Raw genomic sequence first — 27,697 nt, forward strand, 5'->3', positions numbered from 1 at the left:
TAGGGAGTCTGGAGTCTGGAGTCGGGATAATAATAAAGGGGCCTTCGACGTTCCCAAAGAGGAAATCGTGGCGTTTTCGATCAGAGATGCAAGAGTCGGTGTGTGGGCATGTTATGTATGTCTTTCCTGCGGCCAATGTCACCGTGTGTCTTGTTCAAATCATCACTGTGGCCTGAGCGGCGACGCTATTGACGTGGTCCCTCTGATTTTCGACCCGGAAAATTGGAATTCCCTGCGCGGGTGTGCCACTTGCTGGCGCCTCATTGTGCGCCCTCCTCCACTTCTTCCCCCTGTCGCAGCCAGATTGTCGCGTTAATTTCGCGACACCCTTCCCCCCAATCGGTGAATTTCAAGAGGTGCAGGATGCCACGCGACCGAGATGGAGGAAGCCAAAGCGTGAGACGCGACTTTCCCACCATTTGCCGAAGACAGACTCCTTGACACAAAAGCAATCCACACCACCAGCTGCGCAGTTGGTCCTTGCTCAATACTGGCACCGCTGTGACCATCGCAGCCACTCCAATTTTACATGGGTACAAGCCTCTCACAAGAGAAGGAAACTGGGATCTCAAGGCCGTTTAATTCTCCTCCCCTGATCCCGAAAAATCGCAAGGCGGGTAACAAGCAGTGTCTCCCAAAACGATCCTCGGTGCCTGCGACTCTCCAACCCTACCGAGTACGCCGACAACATCCAACATTCTTTTCCTATGTACATACACACCCAGTTCTGCACATACCAGACCAACTCTCAGACACCAGACGCCCAGTTGCACGCCGCCAGTCCACAAGCCGATCAGATCTCAATTTAACTCGCCCTGCAGCATGCATATGCAGCTCGGCCCCATCATCATCCTAACCCAAGCTACAAGTACATTGCAGTCCACTGTTTCTCCGAATCTCATTGCTATGAGGCTCGCATTGAGACATCAATAAGACACTCTCCTGCACCCTGAGCGCCCACCCAGCGTTCTTTCGAATTGCAGACCTCACCTTTAGTCGTTCGTTACCCTGTCAACTCTCCTAACCACTACACCCTCGAGAATCGACATTAAACCCACCGGGTCACCGAATGCATCACCGGTTGCTCCTCGTGACAATGAGATAGCTATGTCCTCGTCCCCTTCGTTGGTTCAGCAAAGATCGCCGAAGCGGACTTTTCCCAGACGCACCCCGTTACAAGAACGTACATCTTCGGAGACCAATGAGATTTCCGCTCGTGTGGGTAAAGAGCCAAGATCAGATCAAGAGAGTTTGAACATATACAACGCCACACCGTTTCCCACGAAACCAGCACATGTTCTCCTCCCCAGTACCATCCGCAAGCAGAGGAGCTTCGGGCTAAGCCCGCTGAGCGACACTTCCGGGTTTCACTATGAGAATGAATCGGTCAGAAGCAGCGATGCTTCACGAGGCTCGCGAGGAGGCTCACAACCTACCGTTAGACTGAAGCGATCGGTAAAGGCATTAAGGGATTTGTATGAATCTCAAGCCGAAGAATCGTCCCGTCCTTCAACCGCTACGTCACCACCGCTCCGCCCGAGTACTGCGAGCTCGTTTCGGCTCAGGAGCATCAGCTCTAGTGAAAGCCTGTCTAACGCATACGCCTGGGAGTCTCTGCAAAAGATATCCTCGGATGACTTGGCCTTGCTACCGTCTATGCCCACCGGAAGCCGCGCTCTTAAGAGGATTTCGTCGCGTACCTCATTTACCTCGATTCCGGAGAAGGATATTGTGACCTCAACTCCGAACTACAAAGTATTGGGAGTAACATCGAGTCCGAGACCGCCAGCTTTCAAAGACCTGAACAGTCCTTTGCTGGGAGCATTTGACGAGATTCCAAGTGCAAACTCTGGGAAAGATGGTTCTTCGAGCCCCAACGTCGTTCGTCTCGCACATACGTCAAGCACGGAACAGTTTCAGAGCACCGATCAATCGTCCAGTCCAAATGTGGTCCGTCTGGCCCACACCTCGAGTACGGAGGAGTTTCAAAGCAGCGACCAATCCTCCAGTCCCAACGTCGTCCGCCTCGCGCACTCCTCTAGTACCGAACATTTTCAAAGCAGCGACCCGTTGTCGAGTCCAAAGGTGGTAAAATTGGGAATGTCTCCGCCCTCAACAGCTCGACCTGACCTCTCAAAATATACTACCCATTCGCGATCTTCGTCAAGTTCTTCGAGGAAGAGGAAAAGGTCTCAATCTGGAGGAGGGAGGTCTTTTGCCGAACGAGTTGGAGCGAGGATTCCCCTTGCATCTAGTCCTCCCGTTCACCGTCACATTCCGTCTTCTACTGCTGCAAGCACGAGTTCTCCTGTGGACCCAGGAATACCATCGTCAGCGCCACAGAGCATCCAACAGACCAACGAATCTATCGACGAATCAAGCCCAGTGGTTCGAATTTTGGCAAGAGACGATTCCAGTTCCGATAGCAGTTCTGTCGCCGACACTCATGCCAGTCTTCAGGCCGCTCTAAGCTCAAGTCCACCACGTATTCAGTACCCGGTTGTTCAGGCTCCTGCTGTAAGCCAACATGCCGGCCTCGCTGTGCCCAAACGTCATTCCAGATCCATGTCCACTGAAGGGTCTACATCGAAATTCTCATCGAGGTTATCAGCCGTTCCCTCCGAAGGCTCGTGGACCAGAACAAGAGCAACCAGTGAAGTATCATCTATACCTGACGATCTCGACGAATATCTCCATTCTGATGAACTAGCCCCGGCCTCCACCTACATCATCAACGAAGACGCAAATCTAACACAAATCCGACTTATTCCGGAAATCGAACCAAGATCTGGGTCCCGGTTCGAATATGAATGCGAATGCAATCACCAAGAGGTGGACTCTCACCACAACGAAGCCACGGACGAAGTCTCAGCATTACCCTCTGCATATAGATCACCGCCTCTTCGACCAACCAGGAGCGGCGGCTACCTGAACTCGTCTTCTAATACATCTTCACAACAGTCAATCACGCGACTTAATTCCATGAAATCATTTACGCAGTCACGACACAACAGTTTCCTTTCCAATTCCTTGCGTCCAGGTTCTTCTAGCAGTATTACGAGCATCGTCCCTGTACCCACGTGGGCCCGAAGATATTATTCAGGCTTTTACAGGGACTCTTTTCAGTATCTCTATTCCAGCGGTTCATATTTGAATTTGAGAGAGTTGGCGGCAAATCAAGCACCGATTCCTGTACATTTAGAGCTGCCTTCACGACCCGAGACGTCCAAATCGAGCGCCAGCCCCAGCATGCGCAACATCCACCAGGCAATGACCGACCACGTTGGTGGCCTTTTTCGACCAAAGAAACGACCAAAACTCGAGGCCCGGAAATCCCACCGTCTCCCTGGTGTTGGTCCGTTGGTCTCGAATCCAGTGCGCCCTCCCGCAACAGCGGCTCTAGCCTCAGGCGGCCGGCGACAATCTTATCCCCAAATTCAGTCCTATCCTAATACTCACTCTCGCTCAGTTTCCTTACCATTACACCCCGCAGACCCTCGTGCTCATTGGGCCGGCATAGTCGAGATCCATCAACAACCACACGAAGACGGACGCGGCTCAAGCTACATGATTCACCATCACAGCTATACCTATAGCAGCAGTGGCTCTCAGTCCGACTCGAACCAGTCCGTGATACATCACGCTCAAGGAAGTGGAAGTGGAAATGTATTGCGTCGTTCCTGGCATCGTTGGTCTTCTTCTCCGCACCTTCATCATGACGCTCGCCTCGACACGGGCTCGTCAGTTTCTCGTGGCTTCGGGCACCCATTCAACGCCAAATCCCGCTGGACGACCGGTGTGCCCGATCTCGTCACCAGCGGCCAGCCCCAACATCCGCTGCGGATTGATCTCCGCTCCATCCAGGCGATTTGCTTTACCACCGGTTTCCTCATACCCCTGGCTTGGTTCATCGCTGCTTTTTTGCCGCTTCCAACAAGGCCGGCGAGCTTTGGGGACATCGAAAAGCAAGTCGTGCAAGAACAGCGTCAAGGACATCGACAATCATATCCTCCACAGCAATCAGAGTCGCGAACGCAATCAATGCGTCATTCTCCGTCTCAGCAGCGCAGTTCCAATTACTCCCAAGCAGAACAAGAGTTGGAGTCGATGGACATCATAGCCAGACTCCGCTATGAACGGCACACTGCGGGCGTGGCGGAACTGAAATTCCAAAACGCACGGTGGTGGAGAAATCTGAATCGATGGATGAGCGCCGTCGGTGTCGTCGTATGTGCACTCGTGGTTGTGTTGGCCGTGTTGGGGACGAAACACAATTGGGGAGAGAATTAGCTGGATGTTAACAGTACATCGGGTTAAAAAGAAACTCCATCCCTACGGCGTGAGGCGGGAACAGTGGCCCCGAAAATGGTACGAAATGGAGAAGCTAGCCGGAGCCCGGAGGAAGCAGGTGCTCCCGAATCTTGGGTATAGATCCATATATTTATATACAAAGTACATTCCTTTATTTATTTACGCGGCTCGCGAGTCGCCGGTGTCCGGAACCTCTCAACGAGACAGATTTCTTGGAGTCGATCAAATGGCACAATACCGATTCCCACTTGTTAATAACTCGATCGCCTTCACTCTATCCTTACTCATATGTACTTCGTCCTGGGTTCTGGGTCCTGGGGTCTTCAGGACCCACTGGATATCGAGTTCTAAATTCTGAGTAGGTAGCGCGCCCTCAAGTCCTGAGTGACTACTAATATCGCGGTTTGAGATTCAGATCGACAATTGCGGTCGGGCGTGAAGGTTTCGACAGGTCCTCCAGACCTAGCGAGCTAGTTGGTGGCCTAGGTATTTAGTATTTCGACTCCCTTCGCCTTTTGCTTGTCCATGATATTCATTCATGCCTCCTTTACCGCTTCACTTTGCTTATCGATTTTGATTTTGGTTTGATTGATTACACAGCACGAGTGCTTCTCCGGCTTGTTCTCTCTGTGTTTCCTCGGCGGCGCATCCTGGTGCATGAGCCTCTGTAAGTCATCCTTTTGCAACCACCAAAAGGTATGGAGGCCGCGCAATAAAACAGTCGGCATTCCGACTGTCCTTGACCCTGGGTGTCTGGCTCTCAAGCCCCGTGGATGAACGTTGAGAAGGGGCTCTCTGGGATGGTCATGAAATTTCCTTCCGCATGGCATGTTTAAAATTTTACAAATGGGTTTCATTCTCAAAAAAAAAGCCCTTCTTTTTCTATCCCATTCCGTGCTTCCCCAGACGCCTGGTCTTGCTCTCGAACATCCGCTCGACGCCCGAGATCGAAAGCAAGCTAAAGAGGAGTAATATTCGGGGTCGGACCAGATGGGTCCCGATCTTCATACAAGCATCGCTCTCAAACTGGCAACTTGAAGCTCTTCCCTTTGAGAACCCTACCAAGTGCACACAAATTAGTATCAACTCTCTTAGCCGCCTTGCTTACCTTCCAACCTTTCCAAGATTGGTTGCCTGGGCAAGAAAATGTAAAAACTCACTTTGTATAATAAACCCAGAAAAAGTCCGAATATAAAACCGTCTGGATCACACCGGCGACCACGGCAATCGGATCAAAATGTCCCTCTGCAAACCACCGATAGATCCAGTTCGGGATGTACAAAGCCCGGTATATCCCCAATGCAAACAGGTAATGCGTGGTGATTGTCTCAGCCTCGCCTGTCCTTTGAAGCATGAACAACTGCGGCAAGATTGCGACACTCTCGAGCCAGATGGAGAACGCCCACAGCACTTCTGGGATCGTGTAGCGGTAGGGGAAAAGCAGGGCGAGGATGGCTGAACCACCGGTAAGGTAGGAGACGCGGAATGTGTCCAGGTTGGGATCGTGGGTTGGTTTGTAGTCGTTTAACATTACATGGAGGGTGTAAAGGGAGGAGGAGAGGAAGATGAGTTTGAAGATGGTGTTCCATGCGCTATCGGTGAAGGTCCAGAAGAGATCTAAGCGTCGACGCCTATGTTAGACAAGAAGCCTTCGTGTGGTTGAAGGTTGGGAGTTGGACGGACCAAGGTACCTCGTCACGTAGACGAGAAAATATAACGCTTGTGTTTTGAAGGAGATGCCTGAACATGACTGTTTGAACAAGAAGGATGAGCGGTCAGCGATGGCCCTGTATTTTCTCGCCGATATTGGCTCGTGGGGCTTGGGTTCGACATACATTCGAGATCTTCATCTTGTGAAGGAGGATGAAGATAGAGACTAGATGCGACAGGTCCGCTGTGCAGAGGAACAGTTCAATTAGCATGTTGTCGCATCTTCTAGAACAGTCTGTGTGCGCATACCGAGTAACCTGAAGAGATTCATAGTGGGCGAGATTCAATCGGAAAATGAGCAGCTGGACAAGTGCCAACAATGGGATCGGAATCAGAGAGTAGATTCCAGAGGGTAGTCCGCAAGGCGCGGCAACGCCTGCTGTCGTTCACCTGGATTGTTGAAGACAAGAAGAAGCCGAAAATAATCTGGATCTGGAGCTGCAACGGGAAGTGAAAGTGATACTGGAATTGGAATTGGATCGCGCGGTGAGTGGTAAAGGAGAGACGATGGCGTACGAGTGAGATGGTGGTGGAGATGGCGAAAATGCGCAGGTAATTCTGGTACAGGAATAATAATTCTGCCAGCCTGTTCAGATGCAGCGAAGCCGCAGACGCGCATGTGCAGTGCAGTCTGTGATTGGCAAGTAACTTCGCTAACAAGCTAAGAAAGCTCTAGTCATGCCAAGGCAACTCTCCCGGTGTCCGTTAGGGGCTGCTTAGGGAGAAGGGCGCCATAAGGGGCTCCCCTAAAGAGCACCTTAAGCCCTACGGACAATCCTATTATGTGTTCAGACCTAATCTAGTTATTAGAGGTGATGATTAATAACTCTATATATATTTACAGCGTCTAGATAGGTATCTATAGCATCGTGCGAAAAACCTGTCACCCGTCTTCTCCCTTATATTTTATCTACGAGGTACCCAAGTACTGTAGCAACCGCACGTGTGGTTGCACTCGCCCACGTGACTGGGACCCTGATTGATGCTAGCCTCGCTCGCATGGCTGACGCCACCCGCCTCCACGGTCGATCTTCCTCTACTTCGTATTTCTCGATCCCATGGCCGCCGATAATGCCATGCATGACATGACTCCACCGCGCCTTGTCACCATCCTGTAACGACAGCCAGGAGAGACCCTCCCATAACTCCCAGCACTCCCGCAGTTCTTGCTGGTCCGCTGTTGGTATCTACATTCATATCTGTGCTCGCAGGTGCAGTGGCGGAAGCTCCACTGTTGAGAATGTCGTTGGCAAGGCCTTTGCACACTATCGACACGGTGACGATCGCGCCAATTGAACTCGTGACTGAAGCAAACTCGGCCGCTGGGGCGTCGCAAGAACGGTGAGGCAAAAATAGTCGTGGTCAATGTCCACCTTTTCCAGCCCAAAGTCTTGCCGTTCAACAGTAATGCCTTTCCGGCTTCGCCCTCAGACTTCAATGAGACTGTAGCGACTCGCGAGCCACTACAGTCGAAGCAAGGAGAGCCTTATCGCTCAGGGTTGAGACCATGATTGGTGAAGCGAGCGATTACGGCATCTTGGGCATCCCATCCTTCTTTCTCATCTATGTTCCCCGTTCGGACTGTTATGAGAGGCTTCGACAACATCGAGGAAAGTGTCTTTAGCGCACCGCGATTAAACTCCGCGGCTGACCGTAGTCTGCCGCATTGGGAATGATCATTCAAGAGGGTGGACGGAAGACCGTGGGAATTTGGTTTCAGCGACTCAGCAAGCTATTGTTGATGTGACCGTTGTCGATCAGCGTACCTTGCAGGCTCGAAAGAGGAAAATAAATTCGAGGCCTTCCCCCGATGCTCGGTCTTGAGAGCGGAATACCTTTCAGCTGAAAAGATTCTTGTTATAAGGTCTAAGGCTGTGCGGGAAAAAGGAATCGGGAGTTGCCTGCTTCTCTCGGTTTGACCTAGCCCGATTAGGCTAAGGAAGATACCTCTTGGCGACGTTGCACAGGCCGGTATTAAAGCCTCTTCCGTCACTGATCGAACGCCGCTCTTCAATCAATCAACTTACTGACCTCAGATTGGTTCAACACCTCTCTGGCTTTTCAGCCACTCGGTTCCGTTCTCAGCTGTTTATAGTAACCCTCTACTCCGAAGTGGTCATCGCATGGCAATGACAGTGTACCTGTACCCAGTAAAGAACAGGCTTTTCAAGATACGCTCAGGCTGTTCGAAACAAGTCATATCATTACTGCTGTTAGCTGAATCATGACGCCTATCCATCACCGATCGTCCGTAAAGACGTGAAGGCACATAGCTTTAAGGATCAATGCCGCGTTAAGTGAGTGCGATAAAAGCTCGAGGCAGGACATATTGGTAACTATTGTGCACAGAGTGAGAGTGGAGGTATCTGTCCTAGGCTTGATCGTGGAGGTGTTTTCAAGTAGCCGCGAGCGTCTGGTATTGACAAAGACGTGGAAAATGTCTAAAAACTACGTAGCTATAGTAAGTATAAAGCAGGAAAATCGGACCACGGTGACAAGAAGAGAGACGTACATAGAGAGCCCACCAGATTCTTCTGTATAACTTTAAGACCTTTCGGGGTTTATCTTCTCGAACACACCTGTCGGAGAGCCCGTAGGCAGTTAGAACCCGCCATACATGTCACAGGTGTAATAGTCTAGGAGTAGGAAACGCACGTGTTGCGTAGGTCTAGCTTGGTGGCAAGGCGGATCGCATTGTGGAACCAGTAGCCAAAGTCCCAGTCGATGGGGTGGTCGAGAATCACCGTGCACAAGATGATGGATCCCTGCTGCATCAGCAACGGGTAATCTTCTGCGGCAAAGTCGTGGAGCAGCTTGACCTTGGAGAAGAACGACTCTGGCGCCGCCGAGCGGCTGGCAAAGCCGCAGGCGGATAGCACGTCTGCTGGCGCAAGGAGACTGGCTGGTGTTAATATAACGCGGAGCAGGACCAACGGGCAGTCGCCGGATTGATAGCTGGGAATGAAATCAGCTCTGTTGATCACGGGAACAGAAGGGTAGACGTGGTCAACGTATGTCTTAATGAGGGCATCTCTATTGTTTTTGTCTGTCAGTACAGTGAAGCCGAAGACCCAAATGAGATGGAGGATGGAGGATTCAAGATTGTCTCACAAGTGGCGCGAAGGAGGTAGATCAAAGACACCCTTCTTCACAAGATATCCATTGTCAATGTCGTCCAAGTGGAATAGCTTGGTCCATAGACAGTTCCGAGGAGTAAAACAGTCTTCCGACCTTGGACGGTGGGGGGGGGGGGGGGGGGGGGGTACTGGAAACGGTGTGGCGTCGACAGGATCCTGTAGTTTCGCTCACGGCGTCGTTTAGAATATTGAGGTAGAGCAGATCTGGCTCAGTCTGACGTGGGCTTTGGTAGTCCAGGGGATTGGAAGTGGAAGGGTGCCTTGAATGTTTTGATCGTTTTGATCGTTTTGATCGTTTTGATTGATTGAGACTATCAAACTGGCTACTGTTGGATGTAACCAGGATGCCTGTAGTCTGGCAACGGTTAGTGGGAATTCTGAAGGATCGCCGAAGGAACAGAAAAAAAGGCGGAGAAGAGAAGCAGCTGGGAAAATGGCAATCATCTAAGGTATACTCGTACATGGCTAGGAATCGGTAAGACATGTATGACTTTCCTATGAGCCTCATCTACTGTTAGCACGCACCTAATGATCCATAAACGATGAGCCATCCTATTAGTAATCAACTCACTTGGTCCAACCCTTACGGTCCGGCTGTACACAGTCCTTAGCACACTGCTTGCTGGTACAGCTGCTGCAAGGGAGACCAATCACGGCGACATCGCACCCGACTTTACGTACACGGCAGGGCACACATGCCTTGTTCGCTTCGAGGGCACGTTTCCCGGTTTCCTCTCGTCCTCTGTGGCTCACTGCCAGAAGCAGAAGTATTCATTGAAGGGAGGGGCGTCTGTTGTAGCGTGCAATGGCGTGGGCGTTCTGGCCATAAAAGTGCTTGGATGGTGTATTCCCGAGTCTAGGGCCCCCGATACCCTCCTTCTTGTTTGGAGAATTCCCAGCAAACGTGGACGAAATACCCAGTACGAGGTACCCAGTGGCCCATTTGTCACGTACACTTAGGGGCCACCAGGGGCTGCTATATAGGGCCATAGGCTTTCATCCCGCTCGAATACTTGCTTGTTCAAGCCCGGCCGGAGTTCCCCTTGCCTTTCACCCGATACGCACCCAGTTCCTAGCAACTTGGTTGCAAAGTGCGTGATTATTTAAGAGGCTCCCAAATTTAGTACCTGCGGGACATGCGTGTTGTCGGCTCTCTTGACTTGTTATCGGGACATGGCCTCAAAGCGAAGAAGAAATGGGAAGGTCGCCTGCACCTCCGAAGTAAGGGGTTATCCTTGCGTACTATGTTTGAGTGCGGCGGTGTGCCTTGCTGCTAGAGGCAAGGGATCTCAGAGCAGACGAGAAATCCCCAATATTGTATACCTAATTGGGATTGGATGGCCACGGATCGACATAGACGTGATTGAGCCGCGTTGAATGAAGCCATTGTTGTCTAAAATATCGTTCACAGGGCGTTGGAAAGTGACCAAGGGACAAATTGAGCGAGGTAGATTCAACGGGCAGGATTCAGGCTCACGGTAAGTTTAGGAGTTGCGTTGGCAGGGTAGACTGTACAGCAAGACCAGTGGTTACGGAACTCAATTGGATCGGAAGGCATTCAGGTAGCCTCCTACATAATCCTCACAACAGAAATCATTATCAAAGTCTCGACAGGATGAATCTAAAACTAAGTACAAGGCGCAGCGCAACGTACATAAATAACTTATACTACCTCTTAAGTTGATAGTTGATTAAGTTACGCGGTAAAGATGATTAGTGAATGAACCTCCTTTTCCGAATCTTGGAGAGCATTGTGAAACGTACTTTATTGATGTGTTAGCGACTTTGACACGAGGTCTCTCGAGATCTTCCTTGATACACGAGTTTAGTTCTTGAAGCCGCCTAATTTGGTAATACACAGCGTGGCTACGTAATCAGTTGTTTCTGGAGACACTGCGCAGGCAATCTAAGTCAAAAACCTGGGGTAAGATCCTGGAAGTGTGCAAGGGCAATCCGCTGAATTCGACATGATTGGTGAACCCGACACAGTATTTTAAGGAGTCGAAGGTGTGTACTAGTCAGCGGCTGGGGCGGGGTCTAGAGGGGAATGGGGTGAAATCACCAAGGAATCAAAGCATATAGACTCGCATTGAATACCTCACCGGTTGAGGAGTTGATCTCGTCTTCCAAGCTACAATTGGCTCTGGATCAAAAATGCTGTCTGTCTGAGACCAGCGTCCCGAGAATGTGAGTGGATATTTGAAATCGTGTGCAACCCTCCATCAACGCAGATATACGGCCAATACATTGACTGGGTGCGAAATGCTGCGTCGATAACCTGCCACACCTCTCCTCGTTATGCAACCGTGGCTAACTTGCCGAACTTTATTGTGTCCTCTCTTGAGGCCACCCCCTCGCACCTTTTTTCTCGACCTTTTCTCTCTTCCACACTTATGTTCGTCCTCAAAGAACCCAAGATGCGAAAGTGAGAACGATCCTCACGCGAGCTTAGGAATCTTGAGCTGGAGCCAACTGTAAAGAAACATAAATCTCTTTCGGAAAGCCGTGCTCAGCCTCACCATCGTCCTCCTAGCTTCTGGACACGTTCTCCAAAGTTCGACTTAGTCACGACGCTCTCGGGGAGTTCGACCGTAGGATCACTCAAGAGACGGATTAGCCGACTTGCATACCTACTGCGAAGGTAAGGTCGACCGTTCGATACGCTGTGCGGCGAAAGACCGAGGTTTTGAGGTGAATACTGGGATCGCCTTTGGAGCGCAGCCTTCAAAGTTTGTAGGACTGGGGTTGTTTGTGAATCGCAACTAATCCTAGGAAAATGAGGTTAGAGTTCCAACGTATTATATACCATGGTAAGAAGAACACACTGCCTCGGACAGCCTTCTGGTTGAAAATGTCATGACAACCGATACTGTCTTGTGAGGTCGTCACTATGGGCCATGGCTTGCAGAAGTGACAGCGGGCTCGCTCCTGCCATGAGACTTGGGACGTAGGCAGCTCGCAGCGACAATGTCTCAAGCTGACCGCTAGAGTGGCCCAATTCTCGAAAAACAGGGATTGAAGGGCGTAGTTGAAAGAGGGAAGAGCTTCATGCGCTTTACCTAGATGACAACTGGAGATGTGGGTACTGAGACGTCTCGATCATGGCTCTACAGCTCCATAGTGCGCTACATAGGGATTCTGGCGCCTCCAGAACAAGCAAAGATGTGATAATACCTTGTGGTCCTATCCCGAGTACTAATTATGACTCGCTCACACCAACAGCGCAGCGACATTTAGCGTTTCAGCAGAGGCTTGTCACTTTACTTGACACTCTGTTTGTCACAATTCGCTCAAACATCTAACTACTTTAGAATGTCGATGGGTCATCCTCTCCTAGAGCTATACACTTTAGTAAAGCTCGGATCGATATAGAGTTTCCCCTCCTTCATATATCCCTTGCTTACTTAAAAGAGTTACCAAGTTATTTATGCTGATCATGGTGATGCTGTAACAGAGCACTTCAGGGTTCGGCGTGCACGTGCAACAACGCACAGAGGCCTGTCCAGCCGATCGGGAATCGAGGACGCCTTTCTGGTTGACACTGACAGAGCAACGCCACCACCAACATCACCCCAAGAGAGGCAGCAGCTAGGGCAGCGAGCGCCTAGCACGGCGACAACATTGAGAACTAGGAACGGGCCCATAGAACACTCAGAAATAGGTAGACGGCATCAAAAGCATAATACTTATACTCTTTCTGATTAAATCTAAAGAATGGCGCTCTACTAGTTCTGTAGACTGTTCCGCACTCCCCTTGCCAGCCCATTTTTGGTTTGACATGTGACTAGACAACCCCCCCCCCCTCCCCAGTACCACTATACCAGCGCTGCACAGCACGGCACAGCACAGCTGTTGAACGCAGAACAGTTGTGGATCTATCTGGTTGATTGTGCTCTGTCCCCCAGGCTATTCAGAGAGACTCTGCCTGTTTATATATACATTGGCCTGTAACCACAAGAGCATTCCTAAAACCTCCTACTCCGTCGCCATCCTGTCACAGAACTGCAGGAACAACGAGGTTGAGTCAGTTTGCGCAGTTGGTGAAGCGTCTAGCGTCTCAGGTGGTTTGCCCCAATGGTGCTCTCGCGACCCTGTCAACAGGTGGTTTGCCGCAGTGGCGCTCCCGCGACCCTGTCGACAACAGCACAGCCACTTTGCCTTGTTACAATACAATCAGAGATGCCAACGGAGGAAGTTCTCTAAATCATATAGGTATGTATTAAGCTGGGGTAGCTACCCTCATAATTATCTCAGAAGGTGAAGGTAGAGCTCGTACTTCCTAGGTACCACGGGCCGACTTCTCGGCTACGGCCGATCATTCTGTAATCTCGTAGATAGTGTTCATCGATTTAAATGTTGTAAGCGTCAGCATAACCTAGCTGAGGTGAAGCGTAAGGGTAAGAATATCAAGGAGGTGGCTGTTCCTTTCATGTTCCCTAGAGTCTAAGTTCGTGTCGAGTTCAACGACGACGGGTGGGCTCAATGGGTGATCGACCTAGAGAAAAAAGTACTGACTGGCGCAATCTTGGTCAGCTGGGAGGCAGCAGGCCTACTTCATGCAAGCATGGTGGCAATCGTTGGTCAAGCACCGGTATCCAGGCTCTGGCATGCCGTTACCAGCTTTCCGACATTAAGCTAAATTTACACCGCTCTTCTGAACGCCAGTGGCTACTAAGCTGGGTCAATTGAGCGCAATGAAATGATGACACTGGCCTTGAAATGGAGAAGACGAACGACCTTCATAGATAGTCAACGGTAATAATAGCCTTTGCGTCGAGGCTCAAAGAAAAAGGAAAAATTCTAATGGGTGATAATTTCACAGCTCTCGACATGAACGCATTTCCTTGGCTAAATTTGATGCCTCTGCGGAGTCTGTCTACGGCGTCTTACCCAGAAATGGAGAGATGGCTCCGACCTTGTCAAGCTGAGACGATTATTGAAAAGGCTACGAAAGAATCCGAAGCGTAAACCTCAAACGGAAAAATTAATGCTGAATAGGGGAACACGGTCAAAACTGGGGCGTACGTATCGGGGTCCACTAAATTAGAACTCTTTTCAGTTTCGAACGCCATGGAATATGTTTAAGCAGCATTCACCCTCTGACTGCGATTCCAGTAACGAAAATTTGACATCACATGTTCCCGCTGAGATTGTTGATCCCGAGCGCTACATGTCTGAAGCGGGTAGTGTCATGACTTTCGAACATGCTGGTAAAGTCACTAGGGAGATGGATTTCGTCATAGAGAAGTTCTGACTAGCCGTATCAGGTACATGATAACTTCTTCACTCATCTTCCTGCAGGGAGAAGACGGATGAGTGGAGACTAACATCTTCGGATCACTACCTGTGCATTTTGAGGTGTCACACTAAGTTTGTTCGCGTTAAATTAATCGAAATAGCGTAGGTGAAATTCTATCTTCAATCGCTATTCCATTGGTGATCGATAGGACAGTATAATTCCAACACGAATTTAAGAAGAATAGAAAACTTTGTTTGGAAGATATTCGTCTGGTGAGTGACTCTCGGCTCCTATTGTGGCATCATTGCAACTCGACATATCAAGGTCCCAATACGGTGAGGTACTTTGGCCTTTGATGAAAAGGGTCTGTGTGATACCCACTGCCGAGTTTTGGTCAAATAGAAGCGGGTTTAAGCGTTGGCTTTAATAATGAGACGACGTCATTGTGCGTAAGGTTTAGAAATGCTAGCCACAACGAAACTAGCTTACCTGAAATGCTGGGGTTCAGAGCTGCTAAGCGCTCCGTCCGCTCCCAAGTGTAATTGCCACATTGCTCTAGATACTTACGTATTTTTCATATCGTCGTCGCTTGGCATACCGCCGAATGACATATCACTCTAATTCGGAATCCTTAGCCAAGATTTAGGTTGTTGGGGCAATCAAAAGTGAGTAAAGCGGTCGAGTAACGAATTTTGCGCGAAACTTCCTCTCTGTGACAATCGTCCTGTCCGCGGTGAATCATGCATCGACAGTGATCCTTTACCAATCAGGTGATCGTCTACACATATGCAAAGGGTTTCGGCGATGATGGTACTGACATGAAAAGCACAAACTCAGTCACTGGCACGCAACATCTAGGCACTGCTGACAATTGATCAGCATGCTTAATTATCCATAAAAGCAATAAGTAAAGCCTTACCCGTGATATCCGAGGATAATCTTGACTGGTAACAACAAGTGAGGCTTCAATGTCGTCGCTGATGGGGAGGTTCAGAACTGAGCCAGGGTCCTTTGCAGTCCTTTCCCGCTCATGGCGTAGTAGCCTAAGAGGAAGCCTTTCCGTCGAAACGATATCGACAGTTTCGGTAAGATCTGCGCTCTGTTGACAGATCGGTGGCTCACGACCAGACGGGGCTACGTTTGTCAGGAAACGTAACGACTTACAATAGCAAGTCCAGAACTCAGTCCCCAGTGTGACTAATGCGCGTTTTAGGCGAAGGGTGACAGGCTCCACGCTAGAATTCCGGCGCATACGGCGATGTTCGCAATAAGAATTCGAAGTCATCGCCGTTCCCGTCAAGAACTAGTATATTAAGACGCGATCCATTGTGGAATCCGATACCATCTTGAAAACAACTTCATCTCAGCAAAATGTCGAATCTCAGAGCTTCCCGTCCACTATCCGTCTCTCAGGCAGTTTCCCAGCGTCACAGTATCCACTCTTTCATCCGCGACCGACCAGTCCCACGGGAAACTTTGGAAGAGGTCTTCAGGATTGCGCAAAACTCAGCGTCAAACTTTAACATACAGCCATGGGAGGTCAAGGTTATCACTGGTGAGAAGTTATCAAAGGTTCAAGAGAAACTCGTCAACAATGTTCAAAGTGGCAAGCCCATGCAAATACCGGACCCTCCTGCGAAATTTCGAGACCGAGTTGAAAAGCAAGGAAGTGTCCTCCATGGGGAAGGTTTCGGGATTGCGCGCGAGGACAAGACGGGTCGCCGCGAAGTGCTTAAACTCAACTTCAGAAGCTACGGGGCACCCTGCATGGCTCTTTTTTGCATGGACAAGGGACTCGCGACCGCCGACGTGGCATCTATGGGTATCTACTTGGAGAACGTCATTCTCTTGCTGTGGGAGCAAGGCTTGGGATCGATTCCTCAGATGACTATGGCAGGATACCCTGAAGTTTTCAAGGAAGAGATAGGCCTCTCCGAAGACTTACAAATCATCTGCGGGTTGGGTATCGGCTATCCCGACGAAGACGCCAATGTCGTGAAGGTGAGAATGCCAAAACGACGATGGGAGGAACACGTCACTTTTTGGGAGTGAGGAGATCCTCTAACGCTGCGAAACTCTCGATGGAAACAGGTGGTGAACTATATCTGGAGAAAGATAAATCGCCTATCGAAGCACAGTTGTATTCATGGCAGATATTTTTGAGTCGCAAACGCTGTTTGTTGGCAACGCCATCACCGTCTTTGTTTCAGCAATATTGTCGTCGTTTGCTCTGTCGTCTAGGCACCAGGGCGGCATAGGCAACTACATCGGCAACATAACAGGAAGAACGCGCCTAGATAGGCACTAGTAACACTCTCTTTACAATATATGGATATCTATATCAGGAGCGCTTTGGTACTATTTTTTGAGGAGTACCCGATGCCTTCAATTCGATCGTTTTGATATCAGATATTGAAAAGGTAAAAGTTTGTCGCTATCCCTCGACTCGGTTGCTGAGATCGCTAGTACCATTCCCGTAATTGGGTGGTCGCTGCTCGAAAGTATCTTACAAACATACTGTGTCACTTCAGTTGATAAAGCAGACCAAACCCACAGAGTTCAGCGAATGTGAAATCTGGAAGAAGCCCGTGTAAATCTCCGTAAGCAGGGCCTCTGAGATCGTGGTGATCACTTCAGCGCCATACTTTTCCTCAGTTTAGCGTTTGACTAAATCGTCCGAATCTGGACCGAGGAAGGCAGCGCTGAACAAGGGGGCCCATCCCGTTTGTAGGCATTGGTTTCAATTCCCGTTCCTTCAGAAGGTGCACTCCCTAGCGCACCGAGCGATTTAACCAAAGAGATCGGCTACCTCACTGTAAAGGAAGGGATTGGATCTTGCGAATATCGAAGTGATTAGCAGCTTCTTGTTCGTGGCAATGGAACTAAGGAGTTGCAAAACTGTGGAGGAACCAAATATCTTTATTTGCCTTTTTGGCATACTCCTCCATACCAAAAACTGGATGGCGGGCCCGACGCTGATGTGGGCGACTCGATTTAGGTCAATTTTTGGACGGAAAGCCACCGGCTCCATTTCAGTGACACGTTCAAGCGACCGTCAAACTCTTTGACCACTATCTCAACCTCCGTTCAGCTGACACCTCTTTGACTGCCACCCCAGACAATACAGTGGTAACTCCAGCCTCCAAGTATTTCGTTCTTCTCTGAACAACTTCATCCATATCACCGGGTGTCACCTCATACATTCACCACAAAATCAAGGACTCCCATGATCTTTGGTCGTTTTAAGTGTCTTCTTAATTCGCTTAACTGCGACGTCAACTGGACACGCCTCGCAGGCGTGTGAAATCCTGGCATTGGATCTGTTCTTCCTCGCCGATGGGGCTTTGGAGGACTGGCCTTCCTTCACGGCTGCAGAGGCCATACGCCGGGCGGTTTAGGTAGTGAGGGCATTTCCCACTCGATGCTTGCGCACCCAATTCTGCGAACCGCAAGAAGAGCTTCTCGAGGGGTTTCCCACTGTCCCAGCAGCCTGACTATTGAAAATATTGTTTTGTGGTGAAGCGGAGGCGTGATTCAGGAGCGGTAAGTCCCAATCCGTTGTTCAAGCAGGAAGTGTAGCGCAGAAGACGGCCCGCTTGCTTAAAATGCAAAGGCCAAAGGGATGAACAGAAGGTGAAAGGGTCAGGCATAGTTTTCTGAATGTCGCTACCAGACACTTCCATCCATAGACCTTCTGGGTATCTTTTGTCCTACCAAGTGCACTGGCTCCCATCGCCTCATGGTGTTACCCGACAAAAAGAAAATGACTAAGAAGCGAAGCGATCTGCTGCCTCATTTTATCATTGAGAGCTCCGAATCGCTTCAAGGCATTGACTCCCGATACAATTTCTTGAGTTTGCGCTTCTTTCAAGGCATCCTTTGGCTTAAGTATCCCAAGCACGTCAAATATAGCTTTAACAACAATCCACATAAAGCCCCGGAGAGTCAATGACACCTTCCCAGCATAATCTACCGTGGCACTTTTAGCCACGATATAGTGTAACCGTGCAATGCCGAAGCGTGCAAACAGGGTATTTTCTCGCAATCTCCAAAGTAACTTGAGGATGAAATAGTGAGACAGAAAGTGGCTTGTTTTCTCTTCGTATTTCATGGATGCCCAGATTCGTGGCCGGAAGTAAGGTCTTAGCCAATTTGATGAAAGAAGCAGTCGGATCTCTCTGTCTTGCATAAGTACCATTAGTTCAGGGCTTGCGAGATCAAATCCGTGGATTCCCATAATATCTTGCAAGGATATTGCCGATATCTCTGACCCAACTCTGTCTGGCTCACATACTAAATATGGCACTAAGTGGCCGGCCAGCATTGAAGGATGTGAAATGTTCAGTAGCATGTGTTGTAGTCCCCCTTTCAAACTGACAATCTTCTCATATCCTCGTAGATGTAGCGCGGCTGTTTCCAAGCTAGCTACACGGGACTCCGTGGAAATTGCCATTATAATACCCGACACTAGTTCATCGGGTAAATCTTTGTTATTATCACTGAGACATTGATTTATGGCCCGGTAGGCTTTGTGTCGCCGCCAAAGTAGCGATGAAAGAGCGCGCGGATTGCTGTAGCGCAGGTAAAACGTATTGGCCGTTATAAGCGTCCATTGTAATGTGTATGAAGATACATGGCAATTGGCTAGGACAAGATCTCGGCTGGTGCTAAAGGCCGGATTCGGGCATTGTCCATATAGCTCGCCCGATACTGTTGAAAGGTCTGTAGACATATTAGCATGACGAGCAAGCCACGTCTTTAACAAACTAACAGAAATGTAAAAGATGCTTATCTTCAGGACCGATGCCGAATGGTATGGACATAAGCGGATCTAACTCCTTGCTCACATCTGGCTCCCTTTTTGAATGGTTGGACTGATATAGCTCTCTCTGCAATGCCTCCTGTGCATTATTGATTTCGGACGATTCGCTTTCCTGGGACTCATCAACGTACCGTAGCCAGGATGGATCTTGACTGGGCTCGGTAGTCACATGAGGACAGAAATGTCGAGGCAAGAGACCTGAGCTGGAGACAGCAGTCCAAGTGCTAGGAGATTGCCTTGGGGACGTCTGAGCTTTTCGCGCAAAGTTCGGAACGTTTTTCTCATGCCTCATCTTCCGTTGTGCTGACGCAGCGGCGTGGGACCGAATTTTGGACTTTTGCAAGCTTTTCGTGCGCTGTGATGCTCCTTTGGGTAAAGCATCCACGAAATGGTATCGGTCCATGTTAAATGGCGGTATAGTTTGTATTCCATACAGCCACGAAGTCCGAGACTTGGAGAATTAGGACAAAAGAAGACGTTGGTGGGACTCGACTTGCTTCTTGCGATACAGGTCAAACACAGTTGCCAGAGACTAGTCAAGAAACACATCCGGGAAGTTGGGTACCATCACCCAATTCGGGATCCCCTCGGCGTCTTCCACAGCTTGTTGATCTCCCGCAGGTCATCTGACACCTATCCCATTCGGCCAACGTCCTCAGCGCTTGGTTTTCCACTGTCGAAATTTATTTCTCGAACATCTGCAAGTGGATAAACGGAAATCGAAGTGATCGCAATCTATGACAGGGAGGAAGAAGTCTAGTACTTGGGATGCTGATGTTACGGTGGGGGTTAAACAGATCTTACGCGACCGAGAAGCCGTGCCGCCCTGTCAAAAGTCGTTTGAACGAGTCAAAAGACCAGCTGCGCAACTTGAGGCGATTTCAAAACTCGGGTTTGATACAGCGGGGCCGTCGTCCGCCCTTAACCGGCGGCTCCGTGAGCATCGCATACTCCTGGATTAGACTTCTCCGAAGGGGCCCGCCAGCATCGAACAAATTCAGGGCCAACGACAGCGACTCCCTCCCCGAGAATGCAGTATCAGAATTCATCCGACTAGTGGATCATCAAATATGGCTGTAGTAGAACTCATGCGCCGTTTAACTCGAAACTAGTCTGCGTTCCTCACTATTACCAACAGCCAGGAAAGCTGATTCGATAGGCTTGGTTCTAGCCCCCTGAAAATGATTCCGTAATCCTTGGCAACGGCGAGGATGCCAAGCAACCCCCCGGTTCGCCCCTGTCTTTTAGTAAGCCGGGAGGCTGGTCTTTCCCTAGTCTCATTAACCTCCTGACGACGAGTCACGTTTCCATCAGTCAGCTGTAAAACATCTTGCGTCTTTTCATCCTCACTTTCAGCTGACCAGATCTTGATAGGAAAAAGTCCGTTCCAGCTAAGATAGACTGCGTACTAAATCGATACGCTAAGATTACTACCGACGACGATGTCCAACGAGCTCCCGTATTCAACTCGGGAGGACACAGACAAACGGAGCTACCCGATCGGCTAGATGTCCCATGGCGCGGCGTTATACTATATACGGTAAGATTACTTTAGTGGACTCGGCTCGAACTGCGGGTATGGGAGTAATAGAGAGTGCTTGTTACTAATGAGTTTGTTCTCGGTTAGGCTCCGCCACCCCCGCCCAGGGTAAGCGACAAGGAATTGGGGAGAGCTTCCGATGCTAGGCAGGCCAAGGCTCGGACCATTACATTGCTTTAAACAGAGGTACCCTGTACAGTAGCATTTAGCCCCGACTGCAGCGAGCACCAAGTGGGTCTTTCACTACCTCTTTCGGTAGTCTTTCCTATCCCGGTGAAACGCCCTGTGAAGAACATCTCATTGCGGTCGATACTGAATTTGGTGGTTATGAGCAAGGTCTTGACGAAGACTTACATGCCGTCAACGCTGTGTGAGGCAGTAATATGACCCCCAGGATGCACATCTTTCTTCAGGAGCCAAGGATGGAGCAAAAGAACTGTCACCCCTCGAGGGCGAAGGGGCATGCTGCAGGTCTTTCTCGAGCCTACGGTGGGCTGGATTAAAAGGATGGCCCCCGATTTCTATGAACATGTATACAGTGCGATTGTTGGTCCGGAAGACGTCCCTGTTGTGGACGCCGGAGACGTCAAGTTCGGCCGCATGGGAAGAAGCCATTGTTAGAGGACCATATGAAGCTATAGATAAGCAGTGGTCAGAGTAGGGCAAATGCTGGAAAACCATTTCAGAGGAAGCCAGTATTGACGCCAGAACTTGGATGAAAGATTTGAACTAGGGCTGAAGCTCTGTTCTGGGCCTGGAGATAGATTTCCGAAAACATATCAACAAATGACACGCATACCAAAGAGGTCCGAAACCTTCCAAGTGCTTATAAATATAATTACTAAGCTGCACTGGAAGAAATCATGAACGTGGAGTTTCGCCAGCCAACCAAACGGCTTGATTGTGAAATTCGTGACCTGCCTGGGGCGCACCCCTTTTGCACTCGCATATCCATCTAAGAATATTTACCTGATGTACCTAACACTATTGGTTTCCGAACCTACTGCCGTACGAAGGCTCTGGGGTAGTTCTTTGCATCCTTGGAAGTCCATTTTTGTATATAAACCTCGGACGGTCCCCTCACTCCTACCCATGTTTCTTTCCCGCTCAGCTTGTCGCTCTACTTTGCGACTGTCCACGCGTCCAAAACGTATACAACAAGCTTATAGAGCATCACTTTCAGCTTCCTTCTCTACCAAATCGGCTTTCTGTCTCAGACTACAATCCCCTTATTACGGCAAGATGTCTGGCCCGCCACCATATCACAACCTGACTCTGTACACCTTCGGAACGCCCAACGGTCATAAGTCTTCCATCACGATGGAAGAGCTTGGCCTTCAGTACACGATCGAAGTCGTTGATATCTCCAAAAATGTCCAGAAAGAAGATTGGTTCCTTGCTATCAATCCCAATGGACGTATTCCGGCCTTAAAGGATGGCGATATGAGAGTATTCGAAAGCGGTGCTATTATGCTCTATCTGACCGATCACTATGACAAGGATCACAAGATCAGCTATCCTCACGGCAGCCGAGAGTACTACGAAATGGTGTCGTGGCTAATGTGGCAGATGGGCGGCCTTGGCCCAGTGTTGGCGAGTTGTTCGATGCGAAGGTAATATTTGAGCTAATCAACCATACAGGGACAAGCGGAACATTTCAGAGCTATGGCGGGGGTTTACTCGGCTTACGGCATAAACAGATATGTCAATGAAACCAGACGACTGATCGATGTGCTCGAATCTCGGTTAAAGAGCTACGACTGGTTGGCGGGTGAGAAGTACACCATCGCTGACATTGCGAGTTATGCTTGGTTGAGGTCCGCCTTTCTGCTTCTGGACATAGATGTTCGCCAGTGGCCTGGTTTGGAGAAGTGGATCAAAAGGATCGGTGAACGCTCAGCCGTCCAGAAGGGCATAAATATTCCTGCGAGCAGCCGAACCGTTGAGGAGATGGCTCAACTCTTCAAATCGATGCGCGACAAGGTTGATGCAATGAAGAATACAGACAAGCATGATTCGTGACTTGCACAGCTTTCAGATCCGAGTCATGTAGGCTAGGACTGAAACCAGAAGAGCAAGGCCGCAGTGATAGTCAAATTTCTCCTCCTTTCATCTAGAGATATGTGAGCACAAATAGGTTAAATCAAAGACAAGCATCATTTCTCCCTAATCTCAACTCGAATAACAAGTCTTTGGACATGGTCGTCCCTCAGTCACCTGTCGAACCATGGTTCTGGTGAAAGCGAACGTCCTCCTAAACTTCCAATGACTCATTTCATCAACGTACAATCTGTATTTCACTGTACCACCATTCATGGAATTCTTTCTTCGAGTACAATTTGGTCAGACACAAAATCCTTGTGCTACGCATAGGGAGTATTCTTGCTTAGGATCACAGGCGTCCACATCAATCTCAAACCTCATCCGATTCAATCCCAACTCCCTGGCCGAGCAGTCACACGAGCGGTGATGTTAGCTCATCTGTCATAGGGTGGTCGACGATGTTAAGAAGGTCCATACTTCTGCTTCGGCGCCCTGATCAACTTGTGAAGCCGGCTTGAGCACGATTCCACTCAGGGATCCGCGGCAAGATCGCTTGGTCCTATGACCACCGGCACAAAAACAGAACAGTCGAGGCAGTATACAGCTCAGTGATTTGAGGTTGAGCGGCAGGAAGCCGTCGAACGAGCTCAGAGCGCCGTCATCATTCCGCGGCGCACGTCTGACGGTATCACTCTTGTGGATTGGTATACTACTTAATTTAGGAGTCCTCATTCATTGTCGTCTCAAGGAATGCTTACTAACCGAGCTAGGATCCTGTGAATCCACACAGATGGAACCTCTGGTACAAGGCCTGGATTGTCTTCGTTATATGGATGTACACACTCATGGTCTCCGCCTCTTCCTCAATCTACACGCTAACATGGCCTCAGATAATGGCAAAATGGAATATCGGTTAGAGCAAAGCCGGCTTCGGCCTTAGCATGTATATGATTGAACAGGTATCAGGCCCTATCATAAACCAGAAACATTCCTACACTCAATCCTAGCCCAAACAGCATTTCTAACACTGGTTATCTAGCTTTCCTCACCGCTTTTGAGATTCCGAATATCCTTCACCCTCTTCGTCATCCCGTGGATCCCTACGACACTAGTTGAGAACTACGCCTCCTTAGTTCTCAGATTTCTGATCGGGTTTATTAGAAGACGGTGCTTGACAACTGGAGGGGCTTCGATGGAAGATATCTATGGCTCACTCAAACTTCCGTACGGCTCGACTGCTTGAGCAGCAGTGACTTCTATCGCGCCTGCCCTAGGTCCACTATTATCCGGCTTTACGATCACGGCTGAAGAGTTGTTCCGTTCCCTCTCCTCTAACGAATCTGTACTAGCCACCATTTAGCGGGGGTTGGGCCTTCTGGGAAGTCTTTGGGGTGCCGCCCTTTTTTTACACCCATGTTCTTCCTCCGTCTCCAAACCTCCGCATTCACCATCCTGCTCCACGCGGCCAGCGTCTGCGTCAACTCAGTGGCAGTGAATCTCTGCGCGCAATATCCGAGATCGATCAAGTCGGCCTCTCCTTCTCCAAAGTCGCCACCGAAGCCATCGTCAAATCGATCGGGATCTGTCCGAAAGGTCCTGCCGTGCTCTTTACCAACATATACACCTCGTTGATTTAGAGTAGCTATTACAACTACTTCGATGCCTTTCCACTAGTCTGCATTGACATTGCCATTTCAACCTTGGCGAGTTCGGTCCAGCCTTTGTCGTCATATTGGTCGGCTGTCTGGTCGGTATTCCCATCTACTGTAGCTAAGTCTGGTTTTGTCTCAAACCTGGTATCAAGAAGCACAGTCTCCACGCACAGGAACATCGGCTTGTTCCAGAGCTGTTTGCCAGTATGCTGGTACCCGCACAGGTATATTCTGGTTCGGTTGGACAGCCGAAATGGATATCCACTCCATGGTCTCTGTTGTCGAGATTATGTGGTCTGCAGTGGGCGGTTCGGTGTTGATCAGTGTATATTTTCTATAGACGGCGTCGGACCATTAGAAGCCGCACCACATAGTGCCAGGAGTATTTCGTTCTCTGTAGCGATTTTCGCGAGTTCCCGCCATAATCGCTCATTTTCGCCGTTCAAAGTCACAAATTGATGTTGAAGCCTGGCGAGGTTGGCCTCGAGATCTTTAACATCCATCTCCTTTCATTCTCGGAATGCGTGCTGGCGGAGACAACTATTAGTATGTCATGATTCTATGCAGTATCAAATAATGTTCTGACGCTGCTCTGTTTTGTGTCTTCCTCCGACTTTGCTGCGGTGTCAGGGTATCCTTGTCCTTGCTCCTGCTCCTCCCCACTGCGGGCGCGTCATGTGTTAGGTCCGCCGTTAGTGCAGTACGACCATTCATTCCCATGTCTGGAATTGATATCATCGAATTTTGTCGGCTTTGGACTGGTGGAGACTTGGTCGGGTTCTGGTGTGGTTGAGTGAGGAAAGTTTCGGGTCATAGTGAAAACTTTGCTGAAATGCGGCGAGGGTGGCATCATACTGGTCCTATACAAGGGTCAGCTTTGAAACTACATTCAGCCTTAGAAAGCCCACAGTAGAGGGAGAAGTCCTGAACACACCCAGCTGACTTGTCTGTGATGTGGTAATGGGTCGCGGCATTACAAAGCACTGATGCGGCTGCGGGGCTGACGTAAAGTACGACAAGCCCATCATAGGGACAATCGAGAGATCGAGGGACTAAGGATTGAGACGGCGGTGTACAACGTCGTAAACTAGAGGATTGCTCAGAACGCATCAAAGATGGAGCACCGAATTCCGCGGAGTTCCTTTCGGCCATACGTCTGCCGAGCAGGCAGAAGTCGTAGACGGAAGCGTGAGATGGTTGATTGGTGCTCCAGTTACGAAAGGGAACGAATGAATATGTACAGGTTGCCTAGGCTGTCTTGGCCGCGCCTTTCCGTGACAAGGAAGGGCGTTTCCGTTTACGGATGCTTTCCTGCTTTGAAGAACCGGATACAATTCAGTCACTGACCAATAGGATTAGCCGCCTTCCACACATGTGGAGGTCTCGTCCTAGGTGCCTAACTACATCGAGGAGCTAGCCAATCACATAAACATAGCATGTTGTTGCGGTATTGGGATCCTACCTTCCTTATTAGACCACGGAGTTCACCATTGCCAAGCTAAAGGAATTACCTCAGCTGAAGAAAGACAGCCTATAGTTATGATGATATAAAGGCAAGACACCTCTTTGGATTTCTTTTTAGCTTAGCAGCTATAGTAGCTATTGAACCGGATCCTCAACATGGCACCCGTTCTCGATATGAACATGCGATGGCAAGACCAGAAGGTGATTAAGGTGGACGGGAAGTGGACGATTAATGGGTGAGGTCCGAAAGATTATAGGAGGGCTTTACTAATTAAATACTAGCCGCCCTGTTAATAAGGTCGAACCCATCTATCAACATCAGCCTTCCAACATTCCTGGGATGACATATATTGGGCTAAGAGTTACCGCTCCTGTTGGTTCCGCAACTCCCCCCCATAAGCACGGAGGAGCGGCCGTGGTTGCCACTATGATCCGGGGCCGAATGTTGAATCAAATGGTATGTGACGGAAAGAGTGATGGACCTCAAATACACTCCGAAGGCGACTGTTGGTATGAACCGCCGGGATGCCATCATGTTAGGAATGAGAACGCTGGGGATGAAGAAGCTGTATTTATTGCAAATTTCATCATCGAGACCAAGAAGATAGAAGAGTTGGGCATCCTCCGTGCCTTAGTGCAGATTGATGCAGAGGAAGAAGAGAAAAAGGGATAATGATCCTTGGTAAGCAGCCGAGAGAATCGTTGACCAAGGTAGATCTTAAATACACAGATGGGACATATCGATCAATTTCCTCAGAGCGCAATAGCTGATAAAATCAAAGTCAACACCGTCTCTCGATGGGGGTAACATAGTAGGGATTTCTCGTGAATTGAAAAGCTTTGATACTGGATAGATCTCTTGACCAGGACAGTCATTGCGACATCCAACAGTCGATCACCGAGTTCAGTACCTGCCTGGGACTTGTGCGAATGGTGATGACACATTTAGATTCCTAGTCACTAGCTGAATTTTCTCACATTCCATCCATGAGCGAGGAACTGTTACTTGGGATGAGAATGTGTCAGACGGAGACTGTGGCACAGTGCCTTCTCTGAGGTGTCGATGTGTCGACATGTCGATACAATATTGTTGCCGCCTGCGGCAACAAACACCACTACCACTAAAATCTTTATGCAGCTGAGCTCTTGTTATATAGTTCATGCCAACAGGCCGAGCCTGAGATGCTGATTTTCTGCAGGGCCGTTGTTGGTCCTGTTGCGCGCGAGAGAGAAGGGTGTCTGATTGTCCATCCGGTGCATTGCACAGGCCGTGGGCGCCTGACAATAGCCATATACGATTTTGCAGCACCAAAAGTCCTCTACCAAAGTGCTCGATATGGCCCTGGTGGGGGCCCGAGGTGTATTCGGCCCCATACGGTCTAGAATGTGCGAAGTTGAGTAAGGCTGGCTTGTATAGCCGTTGCGCATTACGCAGGCTCTGTCAAACGCGCATTTGCAAGGTATAAGATACAACAGCTCTTACAGCTACCAAATAATTCCTCCTCCAAATATCACGGAACTACGAGGAACTTCGCATCCGCTGGGGACACGCTTTGTCGAATCAGCTGACGCACCATGCTACGAACTTCTTGCAGATAGTGACGGCAGATCGGGAGAAGAAGAATGCGTCAGATAGACCGCTAGTCATTATTACACACAGCCTTAGTGGCCTTGTTACTAAGCAAGTCATCCTAAAGTCCAAAAATAGTTTGGAAAGATATTGGTAAATATATACAATATGACCATAGACATCACATTTATAGGTACATGTTGACAGGG

At 49.4% G+C, this 27,697-nt stretch overlaps 7 protein-coding genes across 7 annotated transcripts; 4 read left to right on the forward strand and 3 right to left on the reverse strand.

The window, feature by feature from the left end:
• Positions 1 to 1,107: 1,107 nt before the first annotated feature.
• Z519_06689 (uncharacterized protein) lies at positions 1,108 to 4,290 on the forward strand (the record flags this gene model as incomplete). Its single annotated transcript, XM_016764427.1, has 1 exon — positions 1,108 to 4,290. One exon carries the CDS (start codon positions 1,108 to 1,110, stop codon positions 4,288 to 4,290), a length of 3,183 nt encoding a protein of 1,060 aa, XP_016619509.1.
• A 1,042-nt stretch (positions 4,291 to 5,332) lies between these two features.
• On the reverse strand, positions 5,333 to 6,292 carry Z519_06690 (uncharacterized protein; the record flags this gene model as incomplete). Its single annotated transcript, XM_016764428.1, has 5 exons — positions 5,333 to 5,369; positions 5,472 to 5,928; positions 5,995 to 6,061; positions 6,147 to 6,205; positions 6,271 to 6,292. The coding sequence occupies 5 exons, from the start codon at positions 6,290 to 6,292 to the stop codon at positions 5,333 to 5,335; spliced, it is 642 nt and encodes a 213-aa protein (XP_016619510.1).
• Positions 6,293 to 8,657: 2,365 nt separating this feature from the next.
• On the reverse strand, positions 8,658 to 9,184 carry Z519_06691 (uncharacterized protein; the record flags this gene model as incomplete). The annotated part of the gene is made up of 2 exons (XM_016764429.1): positions 8,658 to 9,054; positions 9,174 to 9,184. The coding sequence occupies 2 exons, from the start codon at positions 9,182 to 9,184 to the stop codon at positions 8,658 to 8,660; spliced, it is 408 nt and encodes a 135-aa protein (XP_016619511.1).
• Positions 9,185 to 15,768: 6,584 nt separating this feature from the next.
• Z519_06692 (uncharacterized protein) lies at positions 15,769 to 16,449 on the forward strand (the record flags this gene model as incomplete). The annotated part of the gene is made up of 1 exon (XM_016764430.1): positions 15,769 to 16,449. The coding sequence occupies one exon, from the start codon at positions 15,769 to 15,771 to the stop codon at positions 16,447 to 16,449; it is 681 nt and encodes a 226-aa protein (XP_016619512.1).
• Positions 16,450 to 18,142: 1,693 nt separating this feature from the next.
• Positions 18,143 to 19,622, reverse strand: Z519_06693 (uncharacterized protein; the record flags this gene model as incomplete). The annotated part of the gene is made up of 2 exons (XM_016764431.1): positions 18,143 to 19,119; positions 19,169 to 19,622. 2 exons carry the CDS (start codon positions 19,620 to 19,622, stop codon positions 18,143 to 18,145), a joined length of 1,431 nt encoding a protein of 476 aa, XP_016619513.1.
• Positions 19,623 to 22,001: 2,379 nt separating this feature from the next.
• Z519_06694 (uncharacterized protein) lies at positions 22,002 to 22,781 on the forward strand (the record flags this gene model as incomplete). The annotated part of the gene is made up of 2 exons (XM_016764432.1): positions 22,002 to 22,346; positions 22,401 to 22,781. The coding sequence occupies 2 exons, from the start codon at positions 22,002 to 22,004 to the stop codon at positions 22,779 to 22,781; spliced, it is 726 nt and encodes a 241-aa protein (XP_016619514.1).
• Positions 22,782 to 26,074: 3,293 nt separating this feature from the next.
• On the forward strand, positions 26,075 to 26,591 carry Z519_06695 (uncharacterized protein; the record flags this gene model as incomplete). The annotated part of the gene is made up of 2 exons (XM_016764433.1): positions 26,075 to 26,154; positions 26,201 to 26,591. 2 exons carry the CDS (start codon positions 26,075 to 26,077, stop codon positions 26,589 to 26,591), a joined length of 471 nt encoding a protein of 156 aa, XP_016619515.1.
• Between the last annotated feature and the right edge of the window lie 1,106 nt (positions 26,592 to 27,697).

Source organism: Cladophialophora bantiana (assembly GCF_000835475.1).
Source record: "Cladophialophora bantiana CBS 173.52 unplaced genomic scaffold supercont1.9, whole genome shotgun sequence".
Lineage (NCBI taxonomy): Eukaryota > Fungi > Ascomycota > Eurotiomycetes > Chaetothyriales > Herpotrichiellaceae > Cladophialophora > Cladophialophora bantiana.